The sequence below is a fragment of the Schistocerca piceifrons genome, chromosome 6 (genome assembly GCF_021461385.2).
Source record: "Schistocerca piceifrons isolate TAMUIC-IGC-003096 chromosome 6, iqSchPice1.1, whole genome shotgun sequence".
Classification (NCBI taxonomy): Eukaryota; Metazoa; Arthropoda; class Insecta; order Orthoptera; family Acrididae; genus Schistocerca; species Schistocerca piceifrons.
This window is the reverse complement of record NC_060143.1, coordinates 88,643,921-88,666,939: the sequence shown is the minus strand read 5'-3', so window position 1 is coordinate 88,666,939 and position 23,019 is coordinate 88,643,921. Positions and strand designations below refer to the sequence as shown.

The window sequence follows — 23,019 nt, the reverse complement described above, 5'->3', positions numbered from 1 at the left end:
TTGGGTGCGTGGAGGTTGGAGAAATTTGGAAAATGAAAATTAATAATGCTTACCTAGGAAGACAGATTTATGTTTATCTAATTATCTGAGAATATTTTGGGGGAATAATTTATTGTTGTATGGAGTAACGATTTGTGTACACAACTTCACTGCATGGAATTAAACAAGGGGTGAGATTTGTTCATATTTGTTGTTAGTTTTGAGTCGAAGGGAGCTATTTAATTTAAAAGAAAATATTAATTTGTCAATGAAGTCAATTGAGAATCAGTCACGAGATGCATATCTCTAGTAGGACTTGAATAACGTCAGAATCATTGAAGAATTTATGAGCGTCTTACAAACGCTGTAAATCAATTGTTTATGGTGTAGTTTAGATCTATTTGTATCAATTCCAGCACGGGAAGAGTTCAGTGCAAATCCTGGGTGGTTTCAGAAAGTGTTTGTTTTCTGGTATCTACAACCAAATCGAATTTCAACAGATTTGTTCCCATAAAATGATGGTGATGGAATGCGGAGCCACACAGAATTTTGGTGGGGTTCTTTGCTCTGACTCTGTGGAGTGCTGCTGGAGACTTCATTGTGACGAAAAAGTTCTGTGAAAGTGAGTGCAGTGGCAATGATGTTTCTGCGACATTTCATTAGACTGTCGATTTTGGTAAATGTATAGTTTTATTTGGCATTTAATTAACATCCCACAATTCATAATTTATATTAGATATAAGTTTCTTTAAGTTTAAAGCATGCTGCATGAACACCACTACAGATAATTACACTACTGATCTGGCACTTAGATTTATGTTATTGTATTATGAATTTGTGTTTTGTAAATTTGGGTGCTACTTCATAACATATATGGCACGCCAACATGTTATGAAGTGGAGGTGTGTGAGTTAACGAGCATTTCGCTCTCATTTAAGTATGTGGCCGAAAGAGAGAACCTTCCAGGAATTGTGAAACGAATCCTGTCATCCAGAACCGTGTGCCACAAAGAGCACAGATTCACCACAAGATGGGGAAATTCACAGGCATCTGTTGTGCTGAATGAATCCAGGCTGGTCAGGCCTAAGCGCTGTAGTGTGCAAGTGAGACAGACGAGAACCTGCGCTAAAGGGAAACCCCGTAGGAGCTGTTTGTGCCCAGTGTGGTGTAACAGTGTTTAATATGGTGGACCTAAGATCGGCCATAAAGGGAAACATTCATGAAAACTACTTAATTCTGTAGTAATTCAGGGAATGAAGCCACAGTAATTTTTATCTACCATTTTTCTTAAATTTTCATGGTGATCCCAATAAAACTTGAATATTGATCATATTTATAATAGTTTGGGATTTACTGTTAAAGTGAAATTAACAAGTTTTGTAACAAAGACCTAAATGCTAAAATCTGAACACTTTTATCAATCTTAACGATCGACATTTCACATAAAAGTGCATCCTTAAAATGAAAAATGTTGCAAATATCAACCCTGTAACTTTATTTGTATAAAAGATATAGTAAATTTAAATTACAGTTAAGCATCAGATCATCATTTCCTCCACACATAACCCACTGAACGATGACAGCATGACACCTTATTGAACCATTAGGTAATACAGGGTGTATACGACCTGGGACAACCGGGAGATCCGGGAAAAACCCGGAAATTTTTTCATCTGGGAGAAAACCAGGAATAACCTGGGCATTTTTTAGAATTCTGGGAAATTTTCATTGTTTTAGTTTTCTGTTAAATTTTTGTAATTTTGACCGGTAAGAACTAATACTCTAACAAAGGATATTACTGTATCCCAATACTGCAAAATAATACTTTAACAATAAAACATAAACGAGAGAAAAAATCGAAAATAACTTAATTTGCAAATGAAATGCGCCATATACAATAATGACATACAGTGCTCATGCAATCGTCTGACAACAGCAAAATGTGTCAAAGGCTTTAGGAAAACTGTGCAATGTTTCATAACAACAAATTGCCTCTGATGAGCGTGAAATCAGAACTGTTTACTTTAGATTCATTTTAGCAGTTACGAATGGGCTCATGCGCATGCGTAGTTGAGTCACATTTGAGTAGTAGATTCTCCCACTTCTGGCTACAAGAATGTGGCTGTTGGCTGTGCAACAAGCAGCTAGATGCTACCAGGAAAATGGGGCGCCAAATTCATATTCTGGAAGGAAAAGAAATGTGTTTCATAAAGCACCCAGCATCCAGCGCACGTTGGTCTATCAATTATTCGTATGATTTTGAGACGCATCCCTGTTGGTTTTTGAACGTTTTTGAACACATTTGAAGTTGATTTTTGAATGCGTGCATAGTGTATGTGATGTCTCTGACAGGAGAATCCTCATCGCATCTAAAAATAAACTTCTGCAGACAAAAGGGGATGGGGCTATATGAGCTGAGCGACTGCCAATCGCTGTCTGATTATGTGATTGATGTCCGTCCCTGGTAGCTGAGTGGTCAGCACGACAAAATTTCAATTCTAAGACCCCAGGTTTGATTCTCAGCTGGGTCGGAGATTTTCTCCGCTCAGGGACTGGGTGTTGTGTTGTCCTAATCATCATCATTTAGTCCCCATCGACGCGCAAGTCGCTGAACTGGTGTCAAATTGAAAGACTTGCACCCGGCAAACGGTCTACCCAACGGGAGGCCCTAGTCACGCGACATTTCCATTTATGGTGTTGCGAATGATCAGTGTTGTTATAATTACTAGCGAAATCCATAGATTCAAACTACCAGACTGGAAATAAACAACTAACAGGAATAACAGGTGAGAAAGATTATGTATTGTCTTCTCGGTGTACCCAGGAAAATGAAATTTTGACAGAAAATTTTTGGCCAGATAGCTACACTAGTAAGGACCAGTTGAACAGTCCCCGGCTAGCAGCCGCTTAAGTTCTGTTCTAGAAGTAACATGGAAAACGTGTTGTACAAACACATAATAACGCCTAATCGGAGAATAATTGTGGGATAACTAAACCTGTGATTTCGGCAGGGTTAGTGAAGTTAATCAGCGAACAAATTGTGACAATGGCAGGATAGCTACAGAGTTTGTGATGATTGTTTGTTAGAAAGAGGAAGGAGAAGAAACGGGGACATCACACAAATTATGGAACAATAAGATGATTCCAAATTTATGTAAAAATTTCGTAATACTACCTTTCAATCTCATGCTTGAGAAACTGGTGCCTATGAATGAAATGTGAAATTAATTCCTAACATAAAGCAGTTTGCTTGTAGTAGGCATAATAGGCATTTTATATCGGTACTTTGTGAATTATATTCTGTCGTGTTATAAAAATGACCATTTTTGCCAAAACAGTCTCATTTATTTAGTGTGTGCTACAAAATTGCTGCAATATAAGAAAGGCCTATTTTGTTTTATCTAGCCGACAGTGATAAAATAGATGTAATCAGATTGAGAAACCTCACCAGTCTTGGGTATTATTTGTATTAACAGCTTACACAGTATTAGATAATGACATTTCGATTTTTCATGTAGCAAAACGTTTGATGAACTTTGATGAGGTAATAGATTCTTTCACAATAAGGAAAGCACACCATGTAAATCTGCAGCAAGATTAGAGAGAAGAAATACTAGGAACTAAGGATTGAAGAAATGTGTACTTTCTTGCTTGTCTCTTGCCTTTATTGGTTTTATGTATCCTACATTTAATTTTATGTCACACAAAACATCAAGTTATTAGCTAATAGGCAATAAAGAGTGCAAATTTTCTGAAGAGTTCTTGTTCTCCCGATTAGAAATAATCCATTCTGCTATTAATTGTGAGATTTTTTTTTAAAGAGGGGCAGGCTGTCAAACCGGCCGTCTGGGAGCAGGAGAGGCACCACAGGACATTTCAATTTCCACTGTCCTGAATATAGTTTCATGGCATCCATTACAAAATATACATGTTTCAATTCCACAGAGCAAAATACAGTGATGTGTGATAGAAGAATGCTGTATGAAGAGGCGTGGCACAGCACTTTAGCACACTTAAGACCAAATAACGTGTCTTACATTTCCTCGAACACGTATCTTTTATGTTTCAGACTTTTCAGAAAGATGCGCCCTATAAGATGAACATATTTTTGAAAATTCGAGTTTTTTTAGTATTGACGTGGTGAGCATATATCGTAGAACCAGGTCTGATGCGCAGAGCAGTCTGCATTACAGTGAGTAATCTCCACGTGACCCGTGTTTATTCAAAGCTGTCTTTATTCCGACGAATAACACATACATGAGATACAGGTAAATAGGTGTACTATACCACGCCATACCTCCACCGGAGTGAAGGCTTACAAGGGCGTAACACCTCAATGTATAAAGATAGAAAATAAACATAACTTAAATAACAAAACAAAACACAGAAACAAGAAGAGAAGGAACAAAGACAGGTTATTACTCCTGTGATAGACCCCAGGAGTCAGGGTAGAAGAGAACCAGCGCTCTATCCAACACCAGCCCTGGGCATCGGGCGATGACCCGTCATACGCTCGAAGATCTTGTACGATGCGCATCACGATGTCAGCACCCTTGATGAAATGATGGCGAATTCCTGCACCTTGAAGTCCAGCTTCAAGAGGTCACGTGCGGATTGTGGGGACCAGGTTCCCCTCCAGTTCAAGGTGGCCGAGGAGTAGACAACACTCTGGATGCCGGGACGAAGGTCGAGGACAGCACGCCTGATGGACGGCGTTTTGTATTTCACCACCTTCTGCTGGTGACACCAGTCAAGCCGGAGGTGGTCTCTGACTATCTGGGCATCGACGATGTGGGCCTGGCCGTCTTTGACCGCGATGATGTCAGGCTTGTGGATGCCTTCTGATGTTCAAAGGTGAGGTTCCACTGAGACATCGAAGCTCCTTTGAGCGAGTCCACGCGTGAGGTACTTCACAACAGCGTTGTGACGTTTCACGCAGGACCCGTGCATTTGTCCGCAAGCCTCGATGAAGGGGTTCGCGATCTCGACAGCCCTGGAGCCAGTGCGGTATCGCTTGTCAGCCGTACGCCCACGACTTTGACATGCCTTGGAGGGCAAGGTGTTGATGTGGGCGCAGATGGCGTTAATGAAGTCACGCCCAGATAGAAGACGACTGGTGTCGGTGACCCACTGGTGCTGCCCCCGGATGGTGGCAGACTCCAAGAGGGCCACACTGTCGAAGGCGATGTGCAGGCGAGCTGTCCACATGTCCCCGACCTGCTCCGACGTCATGAGGACGTGGCCTTTCGACGTTAAGTGCCGCTTGAGTGCCGCGACCTTGCGTTGTACACGGCGCAGGCCCGCAATGTACACAGCTGGACCCATCTTCTGCAGTGTCAGGAGGCGGCCCTGCCATAGAATAGGGCCCATCCAACAGCAGATGGAATGCCGAGGCCCCCATGGACTACAGGAGAGTAGAAGTAGCCCAAGGGTGTGTCTGCTGGGAGGCAGAACCATCTTCTGACAGCTACGCGCACTGCGGTGTCCGTGGTGTTCAGGGCACCGATCCGAGTGCGGCTGAGGGCCAGCCCATGATACAGGCCCGGCAGCAGCACGTGGACGAGGGCATAGAGGCACCCTTGCAGCTTCAGAGGAATCTGGGTGATGACGTCCAGCTGCTGCTGCAGATGGTGGCGAGGATAGAACAGGCACCAACTGGAAGAGGAGAACTGCAGCACCAGGTATCGGAAGGTTTCACCCACGCGTAGGGCCAGCATGGTGGTGTCGCCAGCTGTGAAGGTGACGGCGTCGTCCACCTTCACCTTCTTCTCGCGGCCCGAGGCCACTAAGGCGAGGGTGAAACACTTCTGAGCTTTGATGTGCAGCCCCAGATGGGCGAGGGCAGCTGTGGCTGCGTCGATGAGGAACTGCAGTCCTCTCTTCATTGATGCAAACAGCAGGACGTCATTAGCAAAGGCTGCAGTGTTGATCTTGCGACCTAAAATCCGGCCTCATATGTGGGAAGGCAAGGTGTTAAGCATCATGTTCAAGGCCATATTAAAGAGTAGGGGAGAGAGCGGGTCCCCTTGACGGACACCCCTTGATGGCTGCACGGCCATGCCCACGCCACAGCTGCCCGCTATCACAGTCGTGCTGCCCCCGTAGCAGCTCTCGACGTAGTCGGCAAATTCAGTCGGAAGACCATGCGCTTTCAGCACAGATTGAAGAGCAGCATGGTTGAGTGAATCGAATGCCTTGGACGCATCGAGAGATGCAACAAAGACAGACCGGCAGGAGCGGACTGTGTCGACGAGGGCCTGGTCTAGGATGAACGTGTTTTCCAGCATCCCATCCCGAGGGATGAAAGCCCACTGACATTTGTCCACAGCACACAGACGAATCAGGCGCGAGGCCAGGACCTTGTGAAAGGTCCTCGCCAGCACCGAGCATACGGTGATGGGGCAAAAGTCAGTGGGGGATGCTGGGAGCAGCCGTTTTGGGAAGTAAGGCGGTCTGGGCTTGGAGGAGAGAAGGAGGGAGTGCTCGCGCAAGGAGGAGGAAATTCAGGAGCTTCAGCAGCACATCGCGCGGCAGGTGGCGCAGCTCGACTGGATTGAGGCCGTCCGGACACAGCGCAGAACCTCTGGGTGGCTGAGAAGCAGTGACCTCTTCTATTGTGGTCGGCCGCCATAGGCAGTCTAAGTCCACGGGCTGCGAGTGCGGCAGGAAGCGGTCACTGATGGCGCCAGCGGTGGACTGCGGCTGCTGCTGGAAGAGGTCGGCCCAGAAGTCCTACAGACCGGGGATGTCCGGTGGCGGCTGCAACAGGGTGCCATCCAGGAGGCCCCGCACGCACCATGTGCGGGATCTCCGGAAGGCCTCCTGTGTCCATGCAAACTCCCACCAGCGCCGCCCCCTCCGGCACTCAGGTGGCTGCTGCCGCTTAGGTGGCTGCTGCCGCTTAGGTGGCGAGCGCGGCGTCGACCTGTGAATTCTCCCCCCCTTGGAGCCGACGGCGGTGAGGGCATCAGGGAGCATACCCAGGATGTCCCGCTAGATGCTCCCAGATAGTCACGTCGACATCGGCATCTGGCGGCGGTGTCCCTGGCGGTGTCGTGTTGTCCTCTCCCCGTCCGGCGGCGGCAATCCCGGCAGCCCCGGGCTGGACGCCAGCTCCTCCACATCCCTCTCCCGCAGGCTGGCCAGAAACTCCTGCACATGCTGGCGGTGCGCAGGTTATTGCTTCTGGCACTTGATGGAGTCGAGCGACCTGTTGGGAAAGAGTCGGAGGAGCTCCTGATTGGTGAAGAACGACCAGCAGTCCCTCCGAAGGGAAGGTTGCACCTCCGCCCGGGCAAGCAAGAGGGCCTCCTCCTCGGACCACCTCGCATGTTTACGGTCCATCACGATGGCCGCGTTGGCTGCCACCTGGTGTTGTTTGCGGCGATGGACCCCCAGGCTGGACTTGATGGTGAAGGCGCGGGAACAGTCAGGGCATTTGTGTGCTGTGTCTTGTTCAGGAACCTCAGCTGGGTGGCTAGTGATTTTGCTGTTTCCCCTTCGTTTACTCTCACGTCAAATGAAAACAAAATGGATGTCTGTGGCCAGGAGCTATCAAGTGAATTAAAATACATTCACATAATTACGGAAGGCTAACACATGTTTTTAGTTTCAGATTTTATTTTATTTCCACCTCTCTGTCAGTCAAGCATTAATTGCCTTGCAGAACAATGAATTATTTTTGTCTGTTTGCTAAAGAAATTTGACTTTTATTAACCTTTTCCGCAGAGGCAGTCAATGTATTTGAAACGAAATATTTAATTTCACAGTACTGGCTAGTTTCAACTGTTCGCTACATTTCAAGTGCACATTTTCATCTTCTAGCATGTGTGGCATTATGCCATAATAAAGAACCAAACATGATATAGTACAGTACTGGTGTTCCAAGAAAATTTACAACCCGAAAACCACACTGAAAAGGTTAATATCAGGTCGAGGTCTACTTCATTGGGAGTCTGGGCATACAAATGTGCACTTTAAGTTTGCACTTTAAATGTGCCCAATTTAGTATGGTTCACGAAATTCCAATGCTCTTGGAGTATCCTCTGATGTCTTGTTTCTTTTATGACATAATGTATGATCTTTCATTGTTTTACACTATGTACATACGGGCTACATCGTGGCAGTTGCGCAAGCGCAGTGTCGCCTGTTATCTGCTCTCTCTGGCAACTGCTGAAACAAACCTATTTCTAACAGGTTGCGGGAAAATATTGTGAATGATGGTTTGAAAAGTGTTACTTTCAAAGTAAATATCCTTTTACATAAGTTGAACTATGTGCGAGAATGTACCATGAACTTCTTAAATCACAGAACATTTGACTCTCATTTAAAAATCACCTCTTTGATGACGACCCATTTAGAAGAATTTCTAACCCTGAAGATCAGACATTTACGTCATTATTAGAAATTTTACTGGCACGTTTGTGTGATATATCTTAAAGTGTAACACGCACAAAAAAGATCAACATTACATGCAAAAGCTTAGTTTCTCTTACAGCCTGTTAACCTTAGAGACCAATATTACATGTGAAAGCTTTGCTTTCTTGTAGCAACACTACGTATATTAATGTAAACTATTAACTTACCCTGTTTGTGTGTTCATGCTACTTAACAGTGATGTTGCTGTTGGCCGACTACATCACGTGTCCTATGCTCTGAATATCCGCTGTCATCGGCCGGCGAGATCTCATGACATGAGGTTTGACTGGCTTACAAAAGTGCATTGCAATCTTGATTTTAATGATTCGGAAAGTAACATGCAGTGTTTGGTTTCAATTCCAATGTATACTTTCGTAATATGAAAATACACAGCGTACATGTTTCTTCACATCAAAGATATTCCCAAAACATGTCTTTTCCCCTGAGTTTTGATTTCTAAAGTGCCGGGAAATTCTACGCCCTTGTATACAACCATAACCATTCAAAGGATTGATGAGTTTTGCAGTTCTGAGGGAAAATATACTGTCACTTAACATGGAAGAAGTGTGTTTTCACCCTGGAGAAAGTGTATTTTTGACCATGAAATCTGGGAAAAATCCGGGAATATTTTTTCCTTGTCCACATATGCACCCTGTAATAGGATATTTGTTATAAACTTAGTGCATAATAGTTACTTTTGTTCTTTATATATTTATTAGAAAGCACTTTGTTGCAAGGCTACTGGCTGTGACATTCAAAGTTAAGAAGGAAATTGTATTGGTTTTATGTAAAAGAACTTAATGTTTATTATGTAATAGATATTATTGTTACTTTATTTAGATCATGATAGTGGCCAAGCTTTGATTATTTAAATATTTTAAAATGTAAAATAATGTAGAATAAGCTGTAGCCAATCAGGTGGATGGCTTCAGGGAACAGAACTGTGCTAGTCAGTTGAGCGACGATGTTCAGCATACAGGAAACACGGCTGGAGATGGGCAGAGGAACAGTGCTGGTGGAGATGCAAAAGCGAACGGTCGGTCTTTAGATAGCTAGGGAATGAAACAACTTAGAAAATTTCGCTTTGTGTGGTATCACGTGAATTAGTCTCTGAGTGGTGAGCAGCCGCACGCCTGGTGTGAATTCTAACTTCTTGCATAGATAACGAGGTGGAGTATTGGACTTGTATTTCGCAATGAGACTGAATGATCGAACTGTGTCGAATGAGTATGTGCTAGAGTGTAACAGTAACTATAAAAACGACCACTTTTGCTATTAGTTTGCTTTCTGAATAAACATTACTCTAACCAAATCACAACTGTGTGGCCTACATCATTTATGGATCATTAATTTAGTTACTGTTATTATATGTTATATTAACTTTGCATGTTTCATACAATTTCGCAAACTTACCATCAGCCTGACAATTTAAATAAAGGGTCACAAATGTCTAATTTAGGGCATTTAATGTGACATATACGGTTCAACCCCTAGACGAGTTTGAGCCAAGACATTTTTTCGCATGTGAGCCCAAATATCTTTGGGATGTTTGCTCACAGTAGCCAGTGGGATGACACTTTCAAGTAACTAAATAAAGGTGAGGAAAGAGAGGATGAATTTCTAGCACTGAAATTAAAACCATTCTCTTCTTTGCTGTTGTCATAAATACTTGACTGTTTTTTCTTAATGTGTTATTTATTATGAGGTTGTGATTAGGGTGGAACCTAATAGCACTGCTTAAATTAAATTACTAATCTCAGTTGTTAAAATATTAGCCAGTTTTGTATGAATGTGTTACAGTTTCGGAGGTTGTGGATACTGTTGTCAGAATGTGACAGTGTTCCTTGGTCTCTTGTTTCATAACGTGTATCTTTGCTGCTCTCTCATTGCCTGTATAGAACCGCCAGCTGACACACCCTCTTTCTTTCTCTTCATATATCACTGTGAATGCTTACAATATTGCAGCACCAAATTGGAGAAAGACTAAAATGTGCAGCTTGTGGCTATTTTAATAAAAGCACAGGTCATGACTTGTTTTGTTATAGTTTAACTCGTTGGGAAGCTGAAGATTCCTAACAGGAACTTATGCAGAATTCATGTAGCAGTTTTTATACACGCATGTCTTGTGACAGATTTGTTAATACTGGTTCAAGTAGAAGTGTATGTTAGATCCACATTACATGCCACATTATAATGTGGGATATTTGACACCTTGCATAATATTTACTGGTCTGTTCAGTAAACCACTTATTGAGACATTGCAGAAGTGGTGCTGTGAAAATTGTGCACAACACACTACCCTCTCTTATGGTACTCTCAATCTGTTCTTTAATGCCTTGCATATTGTTTGTCCAACTAACTTCTTTAATTGTATAGCGAAGATGCTGAGTTACACACACACACACACACACACACACACACACACACACACACACAAAACTGCAATCTCATGCAACTGAAACCACACTGAATGTGTGTGAATTTTGTTTGTGTGTGTGTGTGTGTGTGTGTGTGTGTGTGTGTGTGTATTGTTGACGAAGGCCAATGGCTGAAAGCTTTGATTGTGAAAGTCTTTTTGTTGTGCCTATCTGCGACTCAGCATCACCACTATATGGTGAGTAGCAACTTTTCTTTTCGTAATATTGTCACATTCCATCCTGGATTTTCCATTGTTTAACTTATTTAGGGAAACTGAAATGCCATTCAAACATGACACGTAATATCTCATTCCAAATCCCGAGTTTAGACCTAGGTTTTTAGATGGTCACTTTGTATTGAACTGCACATACTCAATTAGATTTCAGGAGTGTTTGTATACAGTTCCTTAAATTTTTCCACCAAATCTTAAGATTTTATCCTCACAAACCTTAAATGTGTTTATTCAAGCAGTTCACAACAATAAAAGTAAGTCTTTTAAATTGACTCTGTTCTTGTTGCAGGATAAACAATCACCCCACACTTTGTAAAGTAATTGTTACGGATGCTGTTAGCGGTCAGCGTTTGACTTCTGCAACTGTTGAAACTCATGAAACGGATCTAATTCATAATCAGAGCTTGCACACTCCACTTCTCCTTCATGCTAGCTATGAGGTGCGTGTTAATTTCCAAATCCGTACAAACACAGAGGAACAGAGTGACACAGCTAAATTAAATGCAAGTCCACTTGCTCCAACACCACAGTTTAGTTGGGGAGCTGACGGAGTTTTGCGTTTGTTGGAACCTGCTCAGAATGGTTCTTGTTTACCCATATCACTGAAATATGCTGTGTCTGGTAAGTACAGTATGCATATCAGCATGACATTGAAGTTTCTGTGTAGGTTAGTGATTTGTTATTGTACATTTTGTTCTGCATGACCTTCTGCACTGTTGACAGTCAAAGACCCATATACATGGATCAGAAACTGAACCAGACTTCTTTAATATTTTACATAAATTTTTCCCCTAAGAACACTCCCCACAAAGGAAAACAGTGGGCAACGAGCAGCTCAGACAAGAAGAGAATAAAAGCTTATGAAATGTGATGCTGTAGAAGAATGCTGAAGACTAGGTGTGTAGATCAAATAGCGAATAAGGAGGTACTGAATAGAACTGGGGGCAATTTTGGCACATCTTTACTAAAACAGGTGATCGTTAGATAGAACACTTTCTGGCATCAAGGCATTATCGATTTGGGAACAGAAGGAAATGTGGTGGTGGGGGTGCAGAATTTTAGAGGAACACCAAGGCTTTAATATGATAAACAGATGTAGTTTGCTGTAGTTACGCAGAGATGAAGATGCTTACACAGGATAGACTAGCATAGAGAACTGCATCAAACCAGTCTGTAGATTGAAGGCCACAACAACAACAACAACAACAACACTCTCCACCCCCTTCAGCACAACTTCCATAGAAATTGCTTTCAGTGCAGCAGAGTATATTGTGTTAATATATTGGAGTCTGCGAGGTGATAGAATATGTGACTGCCACTAGTAACACCCCTCCCCCTTTCACTATGTTTAAAAGTTCATTTAGCAGTTGCAAATTTAGTCAAAGCTATTGGAATTTATTTAGTTGGGGGGGGGGGGGGGGGGGGGCTAAAGAAGTTACATTCAAGTGAATAAGAAAACGTTAAGAGCTGTGGCCATGCGCCCATTACCAAGTCCAGTTTCTGTTTTGATCTTGTATATAGTTGACAGCATTTTTGTGCTGAAGTGTAAAAGATAATGTAACGTCTTTTGTTATAGCTAGTGCTTAGTTAGTTAGTTATTTGTGTGTTCCATTGATGATAATTGCAGTCTTTTGCTGTGTTTTGGAGTGAGGCACTTTACAATTATGACACTGCACATCCTTCATTCCACTTTCCAATTCCCCTGAACTGTTAGCAAATGTATGTCCCATCATGCCTATGACACTTGAGGTTTTTTATGTTACTTGTTGAGAGTCGTAAAATGTTTTCGAAGTTCTTTCCTGTTGTGCTCTGTATTTAATTTCGATGTGTTTCTTACAGTTTGTTTTCTACTTAACCCAGAACAAAATAAAGTGATACTTTCTCCTCTTATTGTGTTAAGTGAAATCAGTGACTTTTCCGTAATAAATTAGGTAGTGAAGGTTGCATGTTTGACCATCAGCTGCTTTTATTGTAAACCCAAATATTGACTAGTTTCAGTCATGTACCATCTTCACGGATAAGGGTTAAAATGGTTTAAGCCATAACATTACATTTGTCACTACTTCAATAGTGTGTAGATAATGTTATGAATATTAATGTACAACACAAAACTTTTAGAAGCAAACATACAAGAACACTGACAGTTCATGAATGTCATTTGGTTACTATTCAGTTCCTCATAAAGATTCAAAAAAAGTTCAATAGGCTGTGTGCTATGAGATACCACTAAACCCTTACAATCTGAAATTCTATATTGCCCATGTGTTCCTGACATGGATGCGTGACTTTATTTTGTAATATACATCTCTCATGCTCCATTGAAATATTTATCAAATCAGGAGGTCTGTAAGCTAACACATCATTTTCCCATGGCTTCACAGCACTGAAACTTGCATTGAGGTACTGCTAACATTGGCACCTCTAACACAGCTTCTCTATGGCCAGAGATATACTTTTCTTATTCTGTTAATAACTGTGTAGTATTTGACCTGCAACCACATACTTACCATTGATAAGCAGCCAGACTCCATTTGAAAGGGTAAATAATAATAAAATATGAAAATAAATGGTATAGTAAAGAAATATGGCATGTAAGGGTACAGGGCTCTTACAAAGTAATTTTTGATTCCTGTGACAAAACAAAGAAATAAAAGTGTAAAGTTTTTGATCTTGTTATGTGGTACACCATTACATGTGTGTGACTCCCTCCCACCTTTTCTCCACCTTAACTACCTCAGATATTTATCTATCCAGATGCATTCGTAAATAATACAAAATAATTTAAGAAACACATTCTGAGAGAGAAGAATGTTAATTTCTCAATGCTCATTTTTTGTGACATTTTAACTAAGTTACCTGTTCTCCATGCTCTCTTTTTTAAATATTTGTCTTCAGATCTTAGAAAAATGTAACCATTTTGTGCTTGCTGTTGCTTTTTCTTTTCAGTGATACCTCAATGAAAAATATGTAATATTTCTTATTATTTTGCCTTTGTTTGTCACCTAAAATTAAGCTAGAGTTATTAAATATTTTTACTAACTCTTTTCCTTTCGTGTTGCAGATGTTTCTAGACTCCAGCAGCACATCAAGACTGCTACAAGGCGTAGACTGGAGTACAGCCACAAAGTGAAAACCCTTCAGGACCAGCTGGCCTCTGAACAACATGAATTTGGAGACATTGCATTTGTGCCAGTCACCGACACATACCGAAATCTGCCACTAAAGCTTCTTGCCTTCTTCAAATGGTGATCATTTCTCTCTAACGATATATCTTCCAGTGATGATGAGGAGATAAAAGGTTCAATAACAAAAATCCTGTCTTTTTTTGTAGGAAGGTGTTAAAATTGTGTATTGGCATGATGTTAAATTCTAATCTCCCTTCTTTCACACTATTCTCCCATAAATACCAACTTTTCAAGATGGCTGTAGTGCACTCAGTTTGGTCAACTGGCAGTGCTAAAAATGACATCAAAATATAGAAACACCTAGCTTATAGAAAAAATTCAGCTGTATCCACACTAGACCTCAGATCACTATGTATAAAATACATGTTTGGCAATTAGCTGCTTTTATTGTAAACCCAAATATTGACCGGTTTCAGTCATGGACCATTTCATAAGGGTTAAAATGGTTTAAGCCACAACATTACATTTGTCATTACTTAAATAATGTCATGAATATCAATGTATGACACAAGGTTTTAGAAGCAAACATACTAATACCAAGTGTATTTTATTATTATTATTATTAAGCATTACAATCCATGAAGGCTTTTTGCTGCAGAATGGACAATGTTGAACCACTTTGCTCTGTCTTTACAAGTAATTTGCCACTGTCTGTCATGTCCTAGTTTTCTGAGATCGTCTTGAATATTGTCCAAGTATCTCATGCGTGGGCGTCCAAGAGGTCGTCTTCCGGTGGGAATCTCTTCAGTCACTTTCTTGATGGTCCTGTTTGGTGGTGCTCTGATGACATGCCCTATCCATTTCAGTCTTATGGCTTTAATTTTGGCCACTATATCGGAGTCTTTATATAATTTGTAAATTTCATTGTTATTTAGCAATCTCCATTCATCACTGATCCTATCTCTTATGGGTCCAAATATTTTTCTCAAAATTTTTCGTTCAAATACTCTTAATCTGTTTTCCTCTTTTTTTGTGAGAGTCCAGGTTTCAGATCCATAGGTGAGTACTGGTATAATCAATGATTTGTATACTTGTAGTTTGGTGTTCCTAGAAATTAACTTGCTTTTGAAAACTGTCAAGAGACTATAGTAGCATTTGTTAGCCTTCTGAATTCGTGATTCTATTTCAATTTTTATGGAGTTGTCAGAGGTTACTATTGTACCAAGGTAATTAAATTCATTTGTCTTTGTGAAAGCTGTGTTATTAATTTGCAGTACATTATTATTTGATGGATAGCGGGATAAGATAAAGTACATTGTTTTGTCTGTATTCAGCTGGAGGCCTGTGCCATTTGTGGCTTTAATTAATTGTGCTGTAAGAAGCTTCAAATCATTCTCACTGTCAGATAATAATGCAATGTCATCAGCGTATGCTACAATGTTAATTTTGCTCTCCAGTTGTGCTCCAATTTGTAGTAGCTTTACTTTTTGGATTATTCTATTGATTACTATGTTAAAAAGAACTGGTGAGAGTGAATCCCCTTGTTTGACTCCAGTTTTAACCTCAAAGTCTTCAGAAAGTTTGCTAGCTACTTTTATTTTGTATTTTGAGTTTAAAGTGCAAGATTTTATTAAATTTATCAATTTGTTAGGGATGCCAATCTGCCTCATGCACTTCCATAAATATTCCCTGTTGATACTGTCAAAAGCTTTTTTAAAATCAATGAAAAGCATATGTACATTTTGATTGAATTCATATTTCTTTTCACCCAACATCCTTAGGACATATATATTGTCAATAGTCGATCTGTTAGGTCTAAATCCACATTGGGCATCATCTAGGGAGTCTTCAACGTAAGGGCTTATCCTTGCTAACAGTATATTTGTCAGAATTTTATATGTTGTGTTTAGTAACGCAATTCCTCTGTAGTTTGAACAATTTGTTGGGTCCCCCTTCTTGTATATAGGGCACACAACTACTTCTTTCCAATCATGTGGGACCTGTTCCTGCTTCCAGATGTTGGTGATGATTTTGTGTATGCAGTTTACAAAAGGAAATTTACTGAGCTTCCATATATCTGTGTCTATACCATCACTTCCAGGAGCTTTATGTCTCTTCAGCTTCTTGATGCTTTCTTTAATTTCTGCTAAGCTGGGCTCTTCGTCCGATGGGTCAGCAGTAAGATATTCATTGTCATCTTCCTGAGAGACGCTTATAGTTGGAGCATTTAGTAACTCATTAAAATATTCCTTCCATCTGTTAGCAATGTCACTTCTTTCTGTTAGCAAGGAGCCATCTGGGTCTGTTATGAACTGTCCATAATTTTTTATATTCCCACTTTTAAACATATTTATGCTCTTGAAAAATCCTCTGGAGTCTGTGGTACGGTCATTCTCAGCTCTTTTTAATTTGTAATTCATAAAATCCCTTTTCTTTTTCCTAATGAGTTTCCTGGCAAGTTTCTGTTTCTCTTCAAAAATAAGTTTGTTTTGTGTTATTGGTTTTTGTAGGAATTTTTCCCTTGCTAATTTTCTATCTTCGATAGCGTTCGAGCACTCGGCATCAAACCAGGGGTTCTTAGTTGTAGTAAAATGTCCCAAAACTGAGGTAGTTGCTCGTGTGATATTTTCTTTCAGAGCGTTCCAGGCTTGATTAGTATCATCATTGTTAATTTTACTTTCCACTTCAGGTTTGTGTGTTTCTAATTCTCTAATGTACTGGTTGAGAATGTTTGGGTTTTTCAGTTTCATTGTATTAAACCTAGGAACACCATTTAATTTAGACCATTTATGTCTTGAGAGTGAGATCTTGAACTTGGCTTTTACAAGAAAGTGATCCGAATCACAGTCTGCTCCCCTTTGACTTCTGATATCATGTATGCATTTATGATGTTGTTTTTCGATTAATACATGATCAATTTGATTTTTTGTGATGCCATCTCTTGAAGCCCATGTTTGTTTATGTATATCTTTATGTGCAAAATATGTACTTTTGATCAACATGTTTTTGGAAGTGGCAAAGCTAATAAGTTTTGTTCCGTTTTCATTACTCTGCTGATGTAGACTATGAGGTCCAATTGTAGGTTTATAATGATTTTCATGTCCTAACTTGGCATTGAAATCTCCTAGAATTATTTTAATTGAATTTTTCGAGAATGTATCATATACCTGTTCCAATTTGTTGTAAAATTCTTCTTTAATATTGTCCTCTTTATCCTCTGTTGGAGCATGGCAATTTATAACATTTAAAGTCTTATATTTGCATTGAATCGTAATGTGAGATATCCTTTCATTCACTGCCTCAAATTTCCTAATAAAAGGTAACAATTTGTTGTTTATTATAAATCCTGTCCCTAGTGCATGTATTTGTGTATCATTTCCCCCATACATTATTGTATACTTATTTTTGTTTATACTTCCATTGCCCGTCCATCTGGTTTCTTGTACTGCAACTAAATCCATTTTATACCTTTCAAGTTCCTGTATGACATTTATCAGTGATCCTGATCTATAGAGACTTAATACATTCCATGTTCCCATATTCATAACCTTTAAATTTTGCAAGTTCGTCATCAAGTTTGGTGGCCCAGCATTCTTGTCATTCTGATTCGTAGCAATCCATTTTCTCCTACAGGATCCTGTGATAGGGTCGCTGGCCCTAAGCACAACCCCCAACCTGGAGGACCAGGGTCTTGATTTCGGGGATGCCTACCCCTAGAGCAGTTGCTTTCACTTCAGCTAACGAACTTGCTCTGCCCGGCCTGTTGGTCCGCGGGAGGTATTTGATTTCCCTCCTACCACCCATATCTGGGAGGCGTTCCCCGATCCGCCACCTGGGGACGTGCCCTCTAGGAGTTACAGGCTCTCCCGAGGGAATACCAAGTGTATACCTAGTATTAATATCTTTTCTTTGGGTTTAAAATAAAAGCAGCTTATTGTCAAACATGCATTTTATACATTACTTGACAGCTGTTGATAGTCACCTTCCGGCTTTTAGTACAGTCTTTGGTTCTGTAAAAGTATTCCAGTCTTCATGTAGGTGGTCAAATCTCTTAAACTGATTTCCAGCCTCATTTCATTTTGAATGACAATATAATTGGCAACCTTTATTGCAAATTACTCATGCTCAGCTACATTTTATAGCTTTGTTGCAATCAAATTCTAATATAATCAAAACTGGTCCAGAAATTCTATTGAAACACCTCATTTCATTCACATCTGAGGATGGTTTCTAACATTCTATCAAAAATTTCCGTCTCATATTTTCAAAAAAAGTCTCATATGGCCTTCAGTCTTTTACGATTTTCATAGTTAATGCATGTAAAGTCTCTCTTGCTGTTTCCCTTTCCTCCCTTTTTAAGTAATGAAGAAGTGCAAGGCTCTTAAAGTTTATGAAGCTTGCAACTTTTACATGCTTTTTGTCTGCTGCTAACTAATTACAAGCTTTTTCCTATGTTCACTTTTTTTATATTAATTTTTTCTGTAATCATGTCATGAAAAATCTTTCGTTATCAAAGTTTGTGCAGATCTGTTGTAACATCTATGATCTTTCTTAAAAATTTACTCAGTAATGTAAAATACCTAGCAAAACAGATTTGACTGATACTAAACTTATTTTTGACTATCAGTAAGTTGTCATATGCAGCAAGTATTGAGCTATTCATCTGGCACACAATCATGCAAGGGCTTCCTTCCTTGACAAATAATACTACTTCCGTACATCTACAAAAAAATCTGGTGTTGAGCATATTTATCATATATTTTCTGTGGAATGTGGTCCTTGATAATTACCGAGTAATCCTGTATTCTCTGGCTGTGCGGTCTCTCTCTCTCCAGCATTGAGAAGCATCCTGACAACTGGTGCGAAATTATTCTGAAAGACATTCAGCCTTAGATGACATTTTCTGTTATCTCCAAATTGAGCATATCTACAGTCACTTTTGTTGACCGTTTTCTTTTAAATTTTAGAAAATTAAAGACAGTCTGTATAAAGCTGGCCATTACAATAGTAATGCCATGAACACATCGTGTGACAATGTCAGATAGACATGATGTGTACTACATTTTTGCATATCCAAATAACATTTCAGCACAACCATATCTGCTGCCCTGGTTCAATTCCCAGTTGCGTCAGGGATTTTCTTGCCGCAGAGACTGGGTATATGTGTTTCATCTAATCATTATCATTGTCACACAAGTTGTTGGAGTTGAGTGAAATTCAAAAACTTGCACTAGGTGGCCGAACTAACCCAGACAGGGTCTTCTGACCATTAGTGCCATATGATTATTTCATTTCAGCACAACCATCAAAGTAGATAGACTGGAACCATCCACATTCTTTATATAAGGGAAGATTACACACTGAGTTTCTCACAGCAGAAATCACTTTTGAATGTTGATTGATTGTGAGGAGATCATGTTATGCTCTCTCTCTCTCTCTCTCTCTCTCTCTCTCTCTCTCTCTCTCTCTCTCTCTCTCTCTCTCGGTGTGTGTGTGTGTGTGTGTGTGTGTGTGTGTGTGTGTGTGTGTGTGTGTTCTGAAGTGATGTATCGTGTTTAATGGCAGACGGAAGAATGTTCGTGACAGAGATCCGTCTGTCTGACCCTCCTTGGTGACTGATAGATTCCAAGCAAGGATTGAAACAAAAATCCAAGAAGACAGGCATTTCACAATTAGTGAACTGCACTCATTCTTTCCAGACATTTCAAAAACTGTGTCTGACAAGATTATTACTGCATATCTGGCTATAAAATGTGTGCGCCAGAAGGATTCCTCGAATTTTGTCAGACGAACTGAACGTACCAATGTAACATAACAGTATATGATCATTAGGATAAGGATGACTTGAAGTGTTGATCTAAGGTGTCAGACTGTCACACTTGCAGGCTTATAACAATTTTGTGACAGCCTTATTCCAGTTATCTGATCATTTAGAATTCAGTTTATTACACCAATTCATGTTGTTGTTGTTCTGGTCTTCAGTCCTGAGACTGGTTTGATGCAGCTCTCCATGCTACTCTATCCTGTGCAAGCTTCATCATCTCCCAGTACCTACTGCAACCTACATCCTTCTGAATCTGCTTAGTGTATTCATCTCTTGGTCTCCCTCTACGATTTTTACCCTCCACGCTGCCCTCCAATGCTAAATTTGTGATCCCTTGATGCCTCAAAACATGTCCTACCAACCGATCCCTTCTTCTAGTCAAGTTGTGCCACAAACTTCTCTTCTCCCCAATCCTATTCAATACTTCCTCATTAGTTACGTGATCTACCCACCTTATCTTCAGCATTCTTCTGTAGCACCACATTTCGAAAGCTTCTATTCTCTTCTTGTCCAAACTGGTTATCGTCCATGTTTCACTTCCATACATGGCTACACTCCATACAAATACTTTCAGAAACGACTTCCTGACACTTAAATCTGTACTCGATGTTAACAAATTTCTCTTCTTCAGAAACGCTTTCCTTGCCATTGCCAGTCTACATTTTATATCCTCTCTACTTCGACCGTCATCAGTTATTTTACTCCCTAAATAGCAAAACTCCTTTACTACTTTAAGTGTCTCATTTCCTAATCTAATCCCATCAGCATCACCCGATTTAATTTGACTACATTCCATTATCATCGTTTTGCTTTTGTTGATGTTCATCTTATATCCTCCTTTCAAGACACTGTCCATTCCGTTCAACTGCTCTTCCAAGTCCTTTGCTGTCTCTGACAGAATTACAATGTCATCGGCGAACCTCAAAGTTTTTATTTCTTCTCCATGGATTTTAATACCTACTCCAAATTTTTCTTTTGTTTCCTTTACTGCTTGCTCAATATACAGATTGAATAACATCGTGGAGAGGCTACAACCCTGTCTCACTCCTTTCCCAACCACTGCTTCCCTTTCATGCCCGTCAACTCTTGTAACTGCCATCTGGTTTCTGTACAAATTGTAAATAGCCTTTCGCTCCCTGTATTTTACCCCTGCCACCTTCAGAATTTGAAAGAGAGTATTCCAGTCAACATTGTCAAAAGCTTTCTCTAAGTCTACAAATGCTAGAAACGTAGGTTTGCCTTTCCTTAATCTTTCTTCTAAGATAAGTCGTAAGGTCAGTATTGCCTCACGTGTTCCAGTGTTTCTACGGAATCCAAACTGATCTTCCCCGAGGTTGGCTTCTACTAGTTTTTCCATTCGTCTGTAAAGAATTCGTGTTAGTATTTTGCAGCTGTGACTTATTAAGCTGATAGTTCGGTAATTTTCACATCTGTCAACACCTGCTTTCTTTGGGATTGGAATTATTATATTCTTCTTGAAGTCTGAGGGTATTTCGCCTGTTTCATACATCTTGCTCACCAGATGGTAGAGTTTTGTATTGTGGCATGGAGGGAAAGCAGAAAGGTGGAAGGAGTATATAGAGGGCCTATACAAGGGTGATGTACTTGAGGACAATATTAAGGAAATGGAACAGGATGTAGATGAAGATGAAATGGGAGATAAGATACTACGTGAAGAGTTTGACAGAGCACTGAAAGAACTGAGTCGAAACAAGGCCCCGGGAGTAGACAACATTCCATTAGAACTACTGAACGCCTTGGGAGAGCCAGTCCTGACAAAACGCTCCGATCCGTAGAACGCCAGTTTTCTTTCTCCTGATAATGACGCCCTCTTGAGTAGTCCCCGCCCGGAGATCCGAATGGGGGACTATTTTACCTCCGGAATATTTTACCCAAGAGGACGCCATCATCATTTAATCATACAGTAAAGCTGCATGTCCTCGGGAAAAATTACGGCTGTAGTTTCCACTTGCTTTCAGCCGTTCGCAGTACCAGCACAGCAAGGCCGTTTTGGTTAGTGTTACAAGGCCAGATCAGTCAATCATCCAGACTGTTGCCCCTGCAACTACTGAAAAGGCTGCTGCCCTCATGAATACAAGCAACAATATCACTGAATGATAAACCACAGCCTTGAAAAGACCACTATCCTGCCACTGTTGAATCCTGACAAGCTATAACACGATTGGCTGATGTGTCATATTAATAGATGTTGCCTCTCTCCTCTTTCCCACAATAATTAATATTTTTTGGTACTAATTTTTAGGAAGTGAACAACGAAATGCCTGATTGATAACAGTTAATGATAGGTCACACATCTATTACCAAAGTGATTACTTATTTCAAAACCAAATTAAATTCACTCAGTTTCAGCAACATCCTCCATGCCACAATACGACATTAATTATGAGGTCATTAGGAAAGTAAGGAACATTTTTTCTACAGAAATTTTTATCTGATACAATTAAAGAAAACTGTATTTTATATAGAATTTGATACCCAAGCTACTTTTCTACATAGTCACTGTTCAAATTTAGGCACTCATCATAGCATTTTACCAGATTTTCTATGCATCCTGCATACTCAGTTTCCACCAAGTTGTTGAACCACTGATTAATGACTTCTTTAAATTCATCATCACTTCTGTAGTGTTGTCCACTCAAAAAATAATTTGGGGAATAAGTGATAATCACTTGGGGTTAAGTCCAGACTGTGTGACGGATGTTGAAACATTTCCCACTGAAACTGCCTTGTCACACCCACTGCAAGGAGACAAGCATTATAATGAAGGAGGATGACTCCATTGGTTAGCATTCCATGCCTCTGGTTTTTAATGGCACAGTGGAGTCGTTGAAGTATGTGACAGCAGGCCACTGCATTTATGGTCTCACCTTTACGCATGTGGTCGATTAGCAGGACACCCTTATGACCTCAAAGCATCGTGGCCATAATCTTTCTGGTGCTCAGAATTTGTTTTGCTTTTCTTGATGTCATTGTGGATTGCAAATGATGCCATTCCATTTATT

The 23,019-nt window shown here is 40.4% G+C and overlaps 1 protein-coding gene across 1 annotated transcript in view; it reads left to right on the top strand.

The window, feature by feature from the left end:
• LOC124802482 (UDP-GalNAc:beta-1,3-N-acetylgalactosaminyltransferase 2-like) overlaps positions 1–23,019 on the top strand; it is a 126,858-nt gene that overhangs the window by 71,071 nt on the left and 32,768 nt on the right. Inside the window, exons 4-5 of the mRNA XM_047263291.1 lie at positions 11,337–11,668; positions 14,109–14,292. Coding sequence (XP_047119247.1) covers positions 11,337–11,668; positions 14,109–14,292 — 516 coding nt within the window. The remainder of the gene's footprint in view (positions 1–11,336; positions 11,669–14,108; positions 14,293–23,019) is intronic.